Raw genomic sequence first — 16,716 nt, 5'->3', positions numbered from 1 at the left:
TGAAGGATATTTTTATCTCTCTGTTTGGTGAATTGTCTGTTCATGTCTTTTCTCCTGGGTTTTAGTCTTTCACTTTTAAAAAGTTCTTTGTATTCCTGTGCTATATGTTGTATTGCAAATATTTTCTTATACTTCTGTCAGTGTTTTTTAAATTTTTTTGTAGTTTTTATTATGCAAAACTTACTTTTTTTCCCCCCTATTTTTGGTACAGACAGACTCTAACTTTTGCTCAGGCTGGTCTCGAACTCTTGAGCTCACTTGATCCTCCCGCCATGGCCTCCCAGAGTGCTAGGATTACAGGCGTGAGCCACCACACCCTGCCTCAAAACTTATTTTTGTCTAGTCAAATTTATCAGTCTTTTATTGCCTCTGTGTTTTGAGTCATAGTTAGAAGTCTTTTCCTACATCATATTTAAAGAGAAATTCTACCCAGTTATCCCAGCACTACTTATTAAAAGGTTTGTGTTGACCCCAGTGGTTTGAATTGTCACCTTTGTCATGTATTGTTTTCCATGTGTATTCTTGACTTGCTCTTCTATTTTGTTGTTCTTTTGTCCATTTATGTGCCAGCACTACACTCTTTTAATTATAGAGCTTTTATAGTATGTTTTAATGTCTGTTCCCCTCTTTTTTAGTTATTTGTTTTTCCATGTGAACCTTAGTATTAACTTGTTTCATAAAATAGCTTTTTGGTATTTATTGAATTTATTAATTAACCTATGGAGAAGTACCGTGTTGAGTTTTCCTATCTAAGAACCGAGGAAATTTTTGCATTTGTTCACATTTATTTTTGTATTTTTCAGGAGTGTTTAAAAATTTTCCTCATAGATTTCGTACATTTTTATACTTTTTGCCCTAAGCACTTACTCTTCCAGACATACTGAACTCAGTCCTCTGATAATAGAGAATATACATTCTTTTTACATATGTTGGTGCACATTCTCACAAATTGATCACGAAGCCAGGTGCAGTGGCTCATGCCTGTAATCCTAACACTCTGGAAGGCTGAGGCAGGAGGATCCCTTGAGCTCAGGAGTTCGAGACCAGACTGAGCAAGAGCAAGACCCTGTCTCTACTACGGAAAAAAAGAAAAAATAAAAATAAGCTGGGCATCATCAAGTGTGCTTGTAGTCCTAGCTACTCAGTAGGCTGAGGCAGGAGAACTGCTTGAGCCCAGGAATTTGAGATTGCAGCGAGCTATGATGATTCTACTGCAGTCTACCCAGGGCAAGCGAGTGAGACACTATCTCAAAAAAAAAAAAAAAGTTGATCATGCATTATGTCACAGAAAATGCCTGATTATAATGCAATGAAAGTATAGTTCACTAACAAAAAGAAAGAACTGAAGGTCCTTTCACCTGGAAATTAAAAACTTCTTATTAAGCAACTCTTGGATATAAGAGGAAATGCAAACTGAAATTAAAGAATTTTTTTTTTTAAGAGACAAGGTCTGGCTTTGTTGCCTAGGTTGGAGTGCAGTGGCTATTCACAGGAGTGATTATAATACACTATAGCTTCAAACAAGTGGACTCAAACAGTATTCCTACCTCAGCCTCCCAAGTAGTTGGGACTACAGGTAAATGCCACCACACCCAGTGTTAAAGAATTTTTTAAAAAATTATATTTAAAACACTATATATGTATCAGAATCTATCTTTGTGTACTTAAAGTAGTGAACAGAGGAAAAATAATTGCACTAAATATGTCAATAAAAAGTAAATGAATTAAATTCCTAACTTAAATTTTAAAAGAATAACAAATGAATCAAAAGAACACACTGATTTTATGATGAATGTATACAAAGGAATGTAAGAGAATTATATTAAATTAAAAAGTGGAGAGGCAAAGAGACCTAAGTGGAAGTAAGATTTCTACGCCTCACCAGAACTGGTAGAGTATCAATATCCATGGACTGTGATTAAGTTATATAGGTGTGTTGTTACGCCTAGAGCAACAACTAAGAAAACTGTAAAAAGTGATATACTCAGAAACAGTACTAGAGACAAGTCAAGATGGAATTCTAAAAGGAAAAAGTTCAAGTAACCCACAGGAAGACAAGAGAAACAGAAGAAGAAACAGAAAATAAATTTTTTTAAAAATCCTATGCCTGTCATCAATCAAATGGCTTATATTAATAATAGACACAATTGTGAATCTCTCAAAATCTTTTGTTTTCATATTCAGGTAAGAGTAATAATCATAGTTTTAAGCAGACATACTACTACAAACCTTGTTTGCATGCTGGTATACCTCTTCATGAGTTTCTCTGGGGGTTGCATATGTCTGGATATAAGATGACTTCCCCAGTTACCAACAGTTTTAAGGGAATGAATTTCTGGGCCACGATTGCCATATGGAGTGTCTCCTTGCATAAAATGGATTCTCTTCTCTCTTCTTTATCCTCTTTAAATAGTCTCCTCCCACTATCCAGAGGACTCTTCAAATGCTACAATGTCCAGGGTGTACAACTGTCTATTACCCTAGACCAAAGAATTGCCGAAATGAGTCTTTTCCAGCAAAAGTTCTTTACTGATGAATGAAAGAACCTAAGATATGAGGCTTCCCTGCCTTTAGTCATATTTCTGTTACCACTGAAGCATTGTTTTATTTTTTTTATTTTTTGAGACAGAGTCTCACTTTGTTGCCCAGGCTAGAGTGAGTGCCGTGGCGTCAGCCTAGCTCACAGCAACCTCAAACTCCTGGCTCAAGCAATCCTCCTGCCTCAGCCTCCCAAGTAGCTGGGACTACAGGCATGCGCCACCATGCCCAGCTAATTTTTTTTTGTATATATATTAGTTGGCCAATTAATTTCTTTCTATTTATGGTAGAGACGGGGTCTCGCTCTTGCTCAGGCTGATTTCGAACTCCTGACCTCGAGCAATCCTCCCGCCTCGGCCTCCCAGAGAGCTAGGATTACAGGCGTGAGCCACCGCGCCCGGCCTGAAGCATTGTTTTAGAAATGAGGTATAAGGGACCTTTGAACGCCCTGGAACCATATAGTTCATTGAGGTGTGCATGATGGCGAATTTTCTCTTCTCATCTCCTCCACAAACATCATCAAAATGATGTCCTATTTTTGAGAGAGAGCATGGTGAGAACAGAGCTCTGGTAAACAATATAAATACTTAAAATGCTACCTATACACACACTCTCTTTCTCTCTTATTTATTTATTTTGGAGGATATGGTCTTGCTCTGTTGCCTGGGCTACAGTGCCCTGGCATCAGCAACCTCAAACTCCTGGGCTCAAACTTTTGCCTCAGCCTTCCAAGTAGCTGGGACTACAGTTGTGCGGTATCACGTCTGGTTTGTATACACACATTTTTAAATGTAAGCATTATTCAGTAAGAGGTAAAGTGAAAAATATTTCAAATGGATGCCAACCAATCAGAGCCAATCCTAGTGGCCTTATCTGCTTATGGTAACCCTGTCTTCACCTCTGCTCAATAGTCAGAGCTCAAGGGCTGGTTAACTACCGAGAATTATACTTTTTTTTTAAGAGATCGATTCTCACTCTGTTGCCAGACTGAAGTGCAGTGTCGCAATTATAGCTCATTGAATCCTCCAGTGCCTGGGCTCAGGTGATCTTCCTGCCTCAGCCTCTGGAGTATGCTTGGCTAATTTTTGTTTTCTTTTACTTTTGAGACAGGGTATCACTCTGTCACCTGGGCTAGAGTGCAGTGGCATCATTATAGCTCACTGCAACCTCAAACTCCTGGGCTCAGGTGATCCTCCTGCCTCAGCCTTTCCAGTAGCTGGGACTACACACGTGTGTCATCACGCCTGGCTAATTTTTCTCTTTTTTGTAGAGATGGAGCCTCGGTATGTTGCCCAGGCTGGTCTCAAACTCCTTGCCTCAAGCAATCATATGGCCTCTGCTTCTGAAATTGCTGGAACTACAGTCATGAACCACCATGACCCGAAAGAAAATACCAGCTTTTAAACAGCCACAGCTATATGCTAATGATTCTTATTGTTTTATTGTCCTTCATTTTTTTAATATGCAGCAAAATGCAGTTATTAAGTGTGCATTAAATTTATTTGACCATAAGACATTAAATATCACAGAATGTTCCCTCAGGATATTTTCCTCTGAAAACTTCCCACCCATTTTATTCAGGAAGGCTAGAAAAACAAAAAAAACGTACCCTCCAGAAGCAGCCACTGTTCTGGTTTTTCTCATTGGTTTATTCATTTACCTGTTTACATTTGGGTTGTTTTTAGGCTATTGAATAAAGCTGTTATTAATAACAGCAACAATAAAAATGTACAGAGAAGGAAATACAAAATTAGAAATTAAGAAGAAAATTTAGTTCTAATTAATCAAATCCTGTTTGTTTTTAATTTTAATACCTCGTTACAAAAAGTACATTATGATCAGTTGGAATGTATTCCAAGAATGCAAGGTCGGTTCCATATTGCAGACTCCATTAACATCATATACCAAATTAATCTAAGGAATGAAATTATATGATTATCTCCAAAGGTGTGATTTTGATTTGATTATCTTTAAAGCTAGTGTCACATTTAATGGGAATTCCTTAGAGACATTTCCACAGAGATCAAGAACTAGGCAAGAATGTGTACTATTTCCACCACTTTCCACATTGTACTAGAGATACAATGAAATTAGAAGAATAAGAAAGGGTAAAGAAATAAAACTAGTTATTTACAAACTACAGCATATCTGGAAAACCTCAAAGAATTAATGATAAAACTATGTCAAATAGTAAAAAGTCGTTTAACATACTAAAATCAATACCCTTGATATATATACACACAGTGAGCAGAGAGAGGACATAATGGTAGAAAAAATCCATTTACTACAACTACATAGTTATTTATCAGATGATGTGCTTCTGTTCTGCTTTTTGCTTTCCCCAAACCAGTAATTTTGCCCTCCCCAAGAGTCATTGGCAATGTTTTGATTTATTTTTGATGATCACCATGATATGTGTGTGGGTCCTACTTGATAGAGGCTAGGGATGCTACAGTGTGTAGGACAGCCCCTGAAAATAAATAATTATTCAGTCCAAAATGTCAGTAGTGCTGAGACTGTTAAACCCCGGCTTAAACATGTCTGATTTCCAGTGCCTATGTTGAGAATTGTGGGATCCTGGGGTTCTATACCTTTAATTAATACATTAATTATTCCAATTTCAGGGTGAAATAATAAAGAATAATAAAAGAAGGATCAGTTTCCTTTAGTAATGGTCAATAATAGAAATAACAACTTATATACCATTGAGTAGTATAAAGAGTTTCATAGACTTTGTCTTTGGTTGTCTTAATATCTTTATGAGATAGGTGCAGGAAGTATTATCCATATTTTTCTGACAAAGGGACTTATCTATTTCTTCTGGGTTTCAGTGACGAAATCACTTTGGATGGATGAGTAGTTTCACAGTGAGCTAATTGTTCATCTGTAAAAGTGATCATACCTGCCTTTTCTTTCCTAAAAGGTTATTTTAGTTCCAGTTAAATTCTAGAGGAGTAGTTCTGGGCCTGGAAAGTTGTTGCTTATTGTGTAGTTTCCTTGAATTGAATCTTGTTATCTACAAATAGTAGGTATTCTATAGTACTTCTGATAGAACTTTCTGTGATGATGGGAATGTTGTGTAAATCTCTGTCGTTTAATATGGTAGCTGCCAGCCACACGCTGCTATTTAAATATACATTCATTAAGATTAAGTAAAATTTAAAATTCAGTTTTTCTCAGTTGTATCAGCCATGTTTTAAGTGCTCAGTAACCTTGGATTATTTTCTAATCTGTAGTTCCCAAGGGCACTTTAATAATTCAGCAGTATTGCTATTTAATTTTAAAAAATGGAGATGGTCTGGACCTATTTTAGCTTCTGTCCATTACTGAGGCTTTGGTCACCTAGTTACTTAATTAAGCCTTTGAGCGAAAGGACCTTGCTTTTTAATTTCTTGGTAGGGAGTGAGTGAATGTACCCCTGCTGATGCCCCAGTCAGTTTCTCTCCCTAACGCTGAGGCCATTAGCTGATGTGTATGTTTTTAACGTGCACAATCAAGGAGTCCTTATTGCAGTAGGTAGCTTGCTCAAGCAGTGGGGGACCATGTCCTGGAAGCATGCTAGAGGTGCTTTTGGTAGGAAATGGGAAGTTGTGGTCTTTCAATTCCATCTAACCTCACTGCAGCCCTTGACTTCCCCTTGATATTAAAGTTACCTTCTGTGACCACTGAGAGAGTTATAGTTCTTAGATCTCTCCCCTACTGCTTTGGGAATCCCAGGATTTACCTATGTGTGTGTATATTTGGAAGCTGGGCCCTACTGCCTGGTATAATGTTTCTGGCAATTACAGTGCATATTTGGTGCATGGAAACATTGCTTAAACAGTTCTAATAGTATGTATTATAGAGTTTTCAGCTACAAGTGGTTTAATTTTTGTTGATAGATGAACCTGGAAACCTTACTCCTCTTTGTTGTAACATTTCTATGGGAAAGTGATTTCTATCTTATAGCCATTTAACATTACCTGAAAATTTGGGTACTCCTTATATATTGGAGTCTATCTTTATTTTAAAACAGTTAAAATTGCTCTAGGTTTTAATTTCCAAGTAAGATAATGTCTTGCATGTTATAGGAGAAGAAAAATACTTACTGGCTAGAAGCTGTATTCCAAAGAAATGTCAAATCTTATTCATTTTAGCTTTAACAGTTATACTTTTTGCCCATCATAATGTTGCAGGAAGAAAAGGCCCATTTTGTTTGATTATTTAGAAAGACTTTAGACTGATTTTTTTTGTAAAGTATTTTCAGTATGGTTTTAATTTTTCTCCCTTCATTTCTAATTTATTTAATATTCTTTTATCACAGTCCTGCCTCCAGTTTATCTTTATTTTAATTAATTTTTCTTTATAAGTAAAATGATGAAATAAAAGGAGTTAAGTTACAAAGTTGTGTATTGAAGCAGTCATGAAACAGAATGAACAGGTAATCAGGTATGGAATTTGAGCTGTATTCTGCATGTACCATGGTTTTTTTTTTTGTTTTTTTTTGAGATAGAGTCTCGCTTTGTTGCCCAGGCTAGAGTGAGTGCCGTGGCGTCAGCCTAGCTCACAGCAACCTCTAACTCCTGGGCTCAAGTGATCCTGCTGCCTCAGCCTCCCAAGTAGCTGGGACTACAGGCATGCACCACCATGCCCAGCTAATTTTTTCTTTATATATTAGGTGGCCAATTAATTTCTTTTTATTTATGGTAGAGACAGGGTCTCGCTCTTGCTCAGGCTGGTTTTGAACTCCTGACCTTCAGCAATCTGCCCGCTTCGGACTCCCAGAGTGTACCATGGGTTTAGTTATATGATTCCTCCACCTCTACCCCTCCAATAGTATTTTGGTTTGCAAGGCAATTGAGGGGTATTACTAATGTGTTTTTTTTTTCTTTTTCCCAGAGGGAAGTGTAATATCTCCCATTTTTCTGACATATTTGCTGCTAGAGAATTTAAAGCCAGAGTGGATTCATTTTTCTACATATTAGGCTACAACCCTGAAACAAGGTAAGTGAGTTACTTGTGTCCATTCAGTGAGAACTTTTCTCCTTTTTTCACTTGTCTGTATGTGTGTGCATGAACAATATACTAGTAAGATACCAAAAATGACTCCAAAATCCTATGGTAAACCACTTTCGGAGGTGTTGTAATTAATGTCTTTGGCATCTAAAGTGGCTTCTTGTTTGCTTTTTACTTTATTCAGGAAAAGGAAAGTGAGAAAATTTGGGTTGAGAGAGGGTAAAATAAAGACATAATTCTTACTGATGTGTGTTTTGAACTTAATAAGAATTGGTAGATTATTTCGCTGATGCACATTCTGTCATACCTTCCATGATATTGTGTTGAAAAAGACTAGGTTATTTTGGAAAGTTTCTTGGTTACGGATTTATTTTGTTCTCTATTGGTAATAAAACTCCAGCAGCACTCACTGAAATGTCTTTAGTAAGACTGCTAATGTGAGTCAGACACTAGTAGTTCTCAATACACCCAGATCCTTTTAATAGTTAGAATTATTATTATTTTTCTTAATGTAAAGCCATAGGGTCAAAATAATTTAACGCAAAGAATTCTTTTTTTTTTTTTTTTTTTTTTTTTTGAGATAGAGTGTCACTCTGTTTCCCGGGTTAGAGTGCTGTGGCATCAGCCTAGCTCACAGCAACCTCAAACTCCTGGACTCAGGTGGTCCTCCTGCCTCAGCCTCCCAAGTAGCTGGGACTATAGGCATGTGCCACCATGCCTGTTAACTTTTTCTATTTTTTAGTAGAGACAGGTCTCGCTCTTGCTTAGGCTGGTCTTGAACTCCTGACCTCAAACTATGCGCCTGCTTTGGCTTCCCAGAGTGCTAGGATTACAGGCGTGAGCCATCGCGCCTGGCCAAAGAATTCTTTATATTTGTAATAGACCCAAGTTTAATGTAGCACATGGAAGAATTTCTATTAGAGTGTATAATTCACTCTATTAGACTGTTGATCACAGAGCTGCATGTTTTATTAAGGATTTTAAAAACAGGAATGTTAGTGGGTAAACAGGTAATTTATGCTCAGAACACCCGAGACATATCTAAAAATGTGAAGGTTTAGAAAGAAATATAAGATGGTTGTTTCGAGTAAGTTAGTAAAAGAACAACATTAAGTGTAATTGAAAAATGGGTATTATGTGAGTGAAAACTTTTTTTTCTGGAGGCTGCTGAGAAACTGAGAAACCATATGTTAAACTTAGAATGATGATGAAGCAGCCAACCCAGGGTTGGAGAAGGGGAAGATGGTTTTTGTTGTGGTTGTATTAGGCTACATAAATCTTTATTGGGGCCTATATATTAGTATGTATGTCTGTCTTTTTTCTTGATACTAGTTTTTAGATACTAGGCAACATTTGTAGATATGGGAGTGTTCATTCAGAGTACCATTTTTTCTTGAGAAAACAGAGAATGAAGTTTGAGCTTAGCTTTTCTTTTTTCTTTTTTAAGACAGGGTCTCACTCGGTCACCCAGGCTGGAGTGCAGTCATAGCTCACTGCAGCCTAAACTCTTGGGCTCAGGCAAACCTCCTCCCTCAGCCTCCCAAGTAGCTAGGAATACAGGCACATGTCACTGCCCAACTCTTTTTCTTTATTTTTTGTATATATGGGATGTCACTATGTTGCCCAGGATGGTCTTGAACTCCTTGCCTCAAGAGATCCCCCTGCCTTGGCCTTGGCCTCCTGGTGTGTGGGTTTCATAGGCATGAGCCAGCGCTCCTGGCCTCAATGTTTCTTTTTCAAAAGTATGCCCTGTTTCAATGATGAAGAAGCTGACCAGTGGTAACATTTCAAAAGCATCTTATATTTTGAAACATTTATTTTACATCTGCATTCATTGAATGCCTTGTGCTATCTTCCTGTTGCCTGGGTGAATTGTGGAATGCTTGAAATTGGATTTCTGTGTAAATACAAAGGAGTTGGATGTTATTTCAGTGATGTTATGTTTATTTAACCACTTGGTAAATAGTTGTCATATTGTACAATGATTGTATTAGTGAATTAGTGATTGTATTAGTGAATTAACTAAAATAGCTTTTATCAGAGTCATAACAACCAACCAAATTAAATTTTTTTTTTTTTTTTTTTTTTTTTTTTTGAGACAGAGTCTCACTTTGTTGTCCAGGCTAGAGTGAGTGCCGTGGCGTCAGCCTAGCTCACAGCAACCTCAAAGTCCTGGGCTCGAGCGATCCTACTGCCTCGGCCTCCCGAGTAGCTGGGACTACAGGCATGCGCCACCATGCCCGGCTAATTTTTTATATACATATCAGTTGGCCAATTAATTTCTTTCTATTTATAGTAGAGACGGGGTCTCGCTCTTGCTCAGGCTGGTTTTGAACTCCTGACCTTGAACAATCCGCCTCGGCCTCCCAGAGAGCTAGGATTACAGGCGTGAGCCACCGCGCCCGGCCCAAATTTAATTTTTACTAGTTTGAGTTTTATATCTATTTTTGCTGACTGCTTGTTAAAAGTGATATGCAACTTAACCTCTGTAGGCTAGAGACTCACACAAGTTCCTGTCTGATTTTTCATTGTGTGTTGCTGGCGGTCTTTCAGGGTGATACTTCACCCATCACTTTTGTTTTAAAATATGGGTTACATATGTAGTAGAGGGATATTATTTTTCCCTGCCTATATCTACCTCTGCTTGGTATATTTTAAGTGCTTGAGAGGTGTTAGATGAATTGAATCAAACAAATATTTGAAAGTCTATGAGAGGCAGATCTCAAACTTCTCACAGTTACAGTGTAGAGGCCCTTGTAACAGTTAGCACCAATGGAGCTAGTCTGGCCTACTGTCTTGGCTCACTGGTCTCACTGTGAGCACCACTTTGTATCTCTTAAGCTCGGGGTTAGATATGTAATTTGGTCATTATATTTCTGAATGTTATATCTTGTCAGAGACCTGGTTTTTCTGAACTTTTTGGTCTTGATAGTATTAGTACTTATTGAAATAATACATGATATTGTGAAATATGAAATAGACTATTTTGTACTCTGTGGTTTGTTGTTTTTAAATTTGGGGAAGAATGGATTTCCTGGTAATTGGCATGGAATTACTTGGGTATTATTAGGTATAAATTTTTGTTTAATTTTTTTTAACCTAGGATACTGATCATTGATGCTAATAAAGCATCTGTAGTAATATAGAACCATAATCTCTTACCTTAAATTCTGAAATCTGAAAACTCTGAAGATTTTTATGTTTAGTTTGGTACCAAAACTCATTTGGTGGGCAGACCTGATCCAACCTGATATGAGGCAACTTATATTCTTAATTTAGTTCACTTTGTGTGAATTTACATAAATTTTACTGTAAAAATACTGATGTGATAGAATATGGGTTATTCTTCAGACACTGCTGAGATGTTATATACTATGATATATCTACTTTAGTACTAAAATCCAAGGAATTCTGAATTCTGGAAAACCTCTGACCCTAAAGATCTTAGATAACAGATTGTGACTGCATCATTGCTAGCCATGACATTTAAGGAACAAAACTTAATTGGGCAAAAATTTTGAGGGCAGATGTTTCTGTCCAAACACAATACAAACAACAAGGGACTAACAAATGAGAGAGCCTTGAATCTAATGCTAGCTAACTTTGAACCCTCAGGTAATTGGGCTTTGTTTTCAAAGTTTATTTTTGCCATTTATGCACTCAAAGTGTTCACTTTGCTTTTATGAAAGAGATTCATTCCAAATTTACTTCTGTATCAGCATACTCTGCAAAATAATGTCATTGTGTTCTCATTTTGTTTGAAGGGTCTAATCTAAAAATCTGCTTAGAAACTTAATAAAGTCAGTAAATTTCAACTCTGAGTTCTTAATAAAGGTAGACCTTATATACATTTGACCAAAGCACTGGTATCCTTGGTTGACCTAAAATAGATTGATCTTAGCCTGTGAAGAGAGATGAGCGTAGGGACATGGTTTTATGCGTCTCTTTACTGTCCTTAGTAGCTTTTTCCTTTGTCTAGTTCCGTGTAGCCATTTAATCTGACTGCTTGATCTTGTGTTAAGACCAACTATTTGGGAAGATCTGTCCCCTCTTGGATCTGGGCAGCTTTGGTTCTCATCTGCTGCCACTTCATCTTCGTATCCATGGGTAAGGCATGTACTTCTTGCACTCAATTTCCACATCAAGATGGAGATGGTAAAAGCTGCCCTGCAGGTCACTTTTGTAAACTGTCATTTTTTTGTTGGTGGTGGTTTTTGGGAATTGAGCAAAAATCAGGGGGAAAAAAATCAAAGGTTTTTTTTTTTTTAAATCCTGTAAAATGTTAAATCCAAAAGCAAAACATAAACTACTTCTCAAGATGTCATTGTTCTACCACATAGACTATTAGCCATCTGGTTGATTTGCTGACATAAAAGTCTGAATACTCTGGATTCTTGATTCTGCTTGGAATATTGATTACAGAATTCTCTGCAAATACACATTTGTTAAGAATGCAAGATAAAATTCTTAATTGACCATAATGAAACTTATCCAACAATATTCAGTGAGTAAATAAGTGGTATCAATGTAAAATAATATATTTCTGTAGTCAGAATATTCTAATGAAAAATCTCAAGAGAACCAAAATGGAAACAATTTTTATTGAGAAATGGATTTAGGCTTTTTATAGCAAATGAACCTATTTCCTATAGCAGTTAAATTTTTTTTTTTTTTTTTTGAAACAGAGTCTCACTTTGTTGCCCAGGCTAGAGTGAGTGCCGTCAGCCTGGCTCACAGCAACCTCAATCTCCGGGGCTTAGCAATCCTCCTGCCTCAGCCTCCCGAGTAGCTGGGACTACAGGCATGCGCCACCATGCCCGGCTAATTTTTTGTATATATATTTTTAGTTGGTCAATTAATTTATTTCTATTTTTGGTAGAGACGGGGTCTCGCTCAGGCTGGTTTCGAACTCCTGACCTTGAGCAATCCGCCCACCTCGGCCTCCCAAAGTGCTAGGATTACAGGCGTGAGCCACCACGCCTGGCCAGCAGTTAAATTTTGATTTAGACCTGTGAATGAGGAGAGAAAGGAAGTAATGGTGTGTGGAGTCCCAGGAAGAACAGCAGATATGATGGTGGCTATTTGAGAGGAGATAGCTTTATCTTCGTAATGATTGAGCATGAGTTTTCCCAGGGAGCTGTTCTTTTGTTTACCCTTGCCTAATGAAGGGTTCTTCAAGCTTCTAGAGTACATTTAGGGACAGTGAAGACATTTCAAATGTAGCATTTTGTATGGATGCTACCTTCCCCCTCCCTCCCACCTTCCCCCCTTCACTTTCTCTCTCTAATAATATCTTATAAAAGAATGATTTCCTCCTCTGAGCAATTTCCTTAGAGGCTTGGACTGTACCACAAAAACAGTTTTATTCTTGGCCAGGCATGGTGGTTCACACCTGTAATCTTAGCACTCTTGAGAGGCTGAGGATCACTGAAGGTCAGGAGTTCAAAACCAGCCTGAGCAAGAGTGAGACCTGTCTCTACTAAAAATAGAAAGAAATTAATTGGACAACTAAAAATATATTAAAAAAAATTAGCCGGGTATGGTGGCACATGCCTGTAGTCCCAGCTATTTGGGATGCTGAGGCAGAAGGATCACTTGAGCCCAAGTGTTTGAGGTTGCTGTGAGTTAGGCTGATGCCACGGCACTCTAGCCAGGGCAACAGAGTGAGAGACTCTGTCTTAAAAACAAACAGGCCTTCTTTCTGCATAAATAGAGCTAGGAAGCATCTTTGTTTGAATATGTGTATATCTATATCTATGTCATATATAATGCACACATTTACTTCTGTATTTCTGTGTATATATTCATGAGTTCATATGAATTCTCCATAACTTGAATCCAATACAATGGGATTCCTGCTGGTTTTTTCCTTATTTGTAATACTCCTCTCTAAAGTAAGAAACCTTATTTCATTATCCTTGATATTATTACTTCTAATTTCCTATCACTTACTCTTTCTCCCACACACAGATGGGGTTTGATAACCCCATACCTCTTCTCCCTTCCTCCTCTCCTCCCCCTCCCTCTTTTAAGCTAAGGTGGCTCCTTATAATGTTTTCAGGACTTATTGTCAAGAAGGGAAAGTGGGGATAGGGGAAAGGCTGTGTAATCTTATTTAAGTCTCATAATAATCCATTGAGTTTGGTACTATTATCATACTAATTTTGAAGGTAAGAAATCTTAGGTTCAGAAAAGTCTAGTCACTTGTTCATGATTGTCCAGCATGCAGGGAGTAAGGCCAGAGTCCAAACTATGGGCTAAGTCCAGAGCACAAGCTTTTTCACCTGTTACTACATAAATATGCAAGATAACCAGAAAATCAACTTCAGAGCATCTAAACAAATTTTAAGAGATTTAAAACTAGGCTTTGGTAGATAGAGCATTTGACATTTCTGAGTGTGACATCAAGCAATCAAATTTGTAGTACCATCTGTTTAAGGTGCATGGAATAACAACTGCTACCATGTAGAGTATGCTTACTCTGCTAGATCCTTTAATTTATCTAATCCCCATAAAGCTCAGTGAGGTTGGTATTGTCTTTATTTTACGAATGAGGGAATTTATATATTATATTAAGTAACTTTCTAAGGCATATAGTTACTTAACAGGGGACTCCCTGCCTAGTTGATTCCAAAGCTTATGCTCTTAACTTCTATGATTTCATCATAGATTGATTCATATACAACTTAATATGATGATTGATTCATATATAATTTAATATTATTCTTCCTGTACTGGAAAATAACTTTTAGTTTTTCTAATGAAGAAAACGGTATTTGCTTTCTAGAAAATAACTTGACAAATACAAAAGATAAAGAAGCAAACTGAAATAATACATAATTCTGTAATTCCATATTTGTATCTTTAATATGTGTGTACATATAGGTGTATGTATCTATATTAAGGCAATAATTAAAGTGTTTACACACAATATACATATGATCATGCATTTCTTTATTAGTGTTATTTCTATTATGAACATAATTCCATGTCATTAAAAGTTTAACAAGGCTGGATAGAGTAGCTGACACCTGTGATCCTAGCACTTTTGGAGGCCAAGGCAAGAGGGTTGCTTGAGCTCAGGAGTTTGAGACCAGCCTGAGCAACATAGTGAGACCCTCCCCCCCCCCATATCAACAGAAAATAGAAAAACTAGCTGGGTGTGATGATATGCACCTATAGTCTCAGCTACTTGGGAGGCTGAGGCAGGAGAATCACTTGATTCTCCTTTTCTACCTTATTTTGTCATTTATAATCTTGTGGAGGTTCCTGGTCTTCCTTCTCTTTTTAAATTGTAACTAAGCAATAAGACACAGATCACCTCTTAGTTGGCAAGTGGAAACTAGACCTACACATTCAGAGCTGGGGCTTCTTTTATGGTGGACAGCCCATTCTTTTGCAGGAGGTAGAGGTCAGGGAAGAGGGCATAAAATGTGTTTTTAAGGGTTTTAACAGAAAATGTCTTGACTGGTACTATGTGTACTTTATAGTGCTTAGTATGACTGGGGTGATGTGACCTTGCTTCATGTGGCTTTAGAAGTATATTCTGACTAAACTTTAATGAATTTCATGGGTATGTTATAAGGATTTGCTTAAGAGTTTTGAATTAGTACACCTCAAATGAGATGTTTGTGGCAGGGTGTTCTTCTCTTGATTTGAACCTTCTTGCCCTTCATATTCTTCAGGCTAAATCCGACTGGGCTAGTATTACTTCAGGAAATGTTTTCATTTATTGTTTTGGGAGATTTTGGAGTTTCCTATCAAAGGAAGATCAAGCTCTTTGCATAAAATACAGTATTCTTTAGCTACCCTGCTCATGATACCATCTACTGTGTCTGTACTTGTGTGACAATGCCAAGCTCTCCATAGCTTTACCTGGATTGTTTGTTTGGTCTTTTCCCAAATGTTTGAAGCTTTCAAAAATAAATTTGTGGAGTTGCTTCTCTTAAGTAGCTACTACTGTGTTTTAAAATGTGCTGCAGTATTTCTGTTAATTAATCTTATGTGTGGTCATTTATATCTGTGTCATTTGAGTCTATTCTTTCTTGGAAATCTTGCTATTTAAAAACCACTGTTTACCGTAAAAAAAAAAAAAGACAAAACAAAACTTGATGTCATTTTGACAGAGCAGGACATCTAACTGAAGCCTCTGCGTGGCTCGGCTTGCCGAGTTCCCTGGTGTTGGCTGTCTCGGATCCCCTTTCGAAGGCCCCACTTCCCTGCACACTAGCTTGGTGTGCAGGGAGAAGCTGCAGAGTCTGTTGGCTGGGCTTTATTTACGGAAACAGCAGGGTTGAGATTGATTGCGTCGTGGAGAGACAGTGTGTGGATGAGGGAGGGTCACAGCACATGCTCAGTCCTGTCAGTGTGAGGGGAAGTTTCTGCGTTCTGCGTGAAGGCTTAGGTCATAGCACAAGCTCAGTGAAAGCTCTATGAGGTCTCTCAGACTGCATGTGCCTCCATTTTGAGTTGTTAGAGTAGAAAAGGGCAGAGTTTAGCAGTAAGTAGAGGTTCAGGAATTCAGCTAGACTCTCCAGAGCCTCTGTTAGTCATGGATGATCCATTCAGCCCCTGCAGGTAGGCTATCTTCGTCTGGCCTCACCAAAACAGTGATGGTTTTTGCTGCTGTTTCTCACTTCTGAAGGTGTTTATGAATCATTTCATCATTCATAGTGCATGTTCCTGAGAGCCTTGAATTCAGCCCTGGTTGGCCATTGTAGGTGGTGTGGCGAAGCTAGAATCAGAGCTGAGAATGGGTCTATCCAGAGATGCGTTAAGCAAATGTAGAATGTGAAGCTTTGTGGGTCCCTCTGTCCCTCTGTCCCTCTTCCCTTTTCCTTCACCTCTTCCTCTCTTGGGTAATTGTAACCTCAGTCATGCTGGGTGCCTGTTGCCGAGCTTGTTTGCCTTCAAGACCTGCAGAGCAAGCCTGCAGGCTGCCCTGTGGCCTGTGTGGCTGGCAGGGAATGCTTGGGCCTGAGAGCAGCTCTGTTTGGACGTTTTAGGAAGGGTGGTAGGTGGGTAGCTATTGGTTGCTTTGAAGGTGGGTGGAACTTGTTTTGATTGAGATCCTGTTTGCCAGAGCAAATTGTAATTTTTGTGATCTTCTGAAGTCTGTCATATGCCGGGGGGATGTTTGTGGATTATTGGTTGCAAAAATATCACCTTAAAATGAAGTTTTCA

At 38.0% G+C, this 16,716-nt stretch overlaps 1 protein-coding gene across 7 annotated transcripts in view; it reads left to right on the top strand.

Annotated features, from left to right (window-relative positions):
• The window catches only part of RERE (arginine-glutamic acid dipeptide repeats), a 405,018-nt gene that overhangs the window by 245,650 nt on the left and 142,652 nt on the right, over positions 1 to 16,716 (top strand). For 6 of the 7 annotated variants that reach the window (XM_075993756.1, XM_012791485.3, XM_012791482.3 and 3 more), the window contains one exon: positions 7,417 to 7,521. In XM_075993756.1, coding sequence (XP_075849871.1) covers positions 7,417 to 7,521 — 105 coding nt within the window. Of the gene's footprint in view, positions 1 to 7,416; positions 7,522 to 9,620; positions 16,111 to 16,716 lie in introns of those variants that run through there. The other variant, XM_012791491.3, reaches the window with a different exon arrangement.

Source organism: Microcebus murinus, chromosome 2 (assembly GCF_040939455.1).
Source record: "Microcebus murinus isolate Inina chromosome 2, M.murinus_Inina_mat1.0, whole genome shotgun sequence".
In the NCBI taxonomy this organism is placed as follows: domain Eukaryota; kingdom Metazoa; phylum Chordata; class Mammalia; order Primates; family Cheirogaleidae; genus Microcebus; species Microcebus murinus.
Note: the sequence above shows the minus strand (reverse complement) of the source record. Positions and strands in the feature narration are given on the sequence as shown.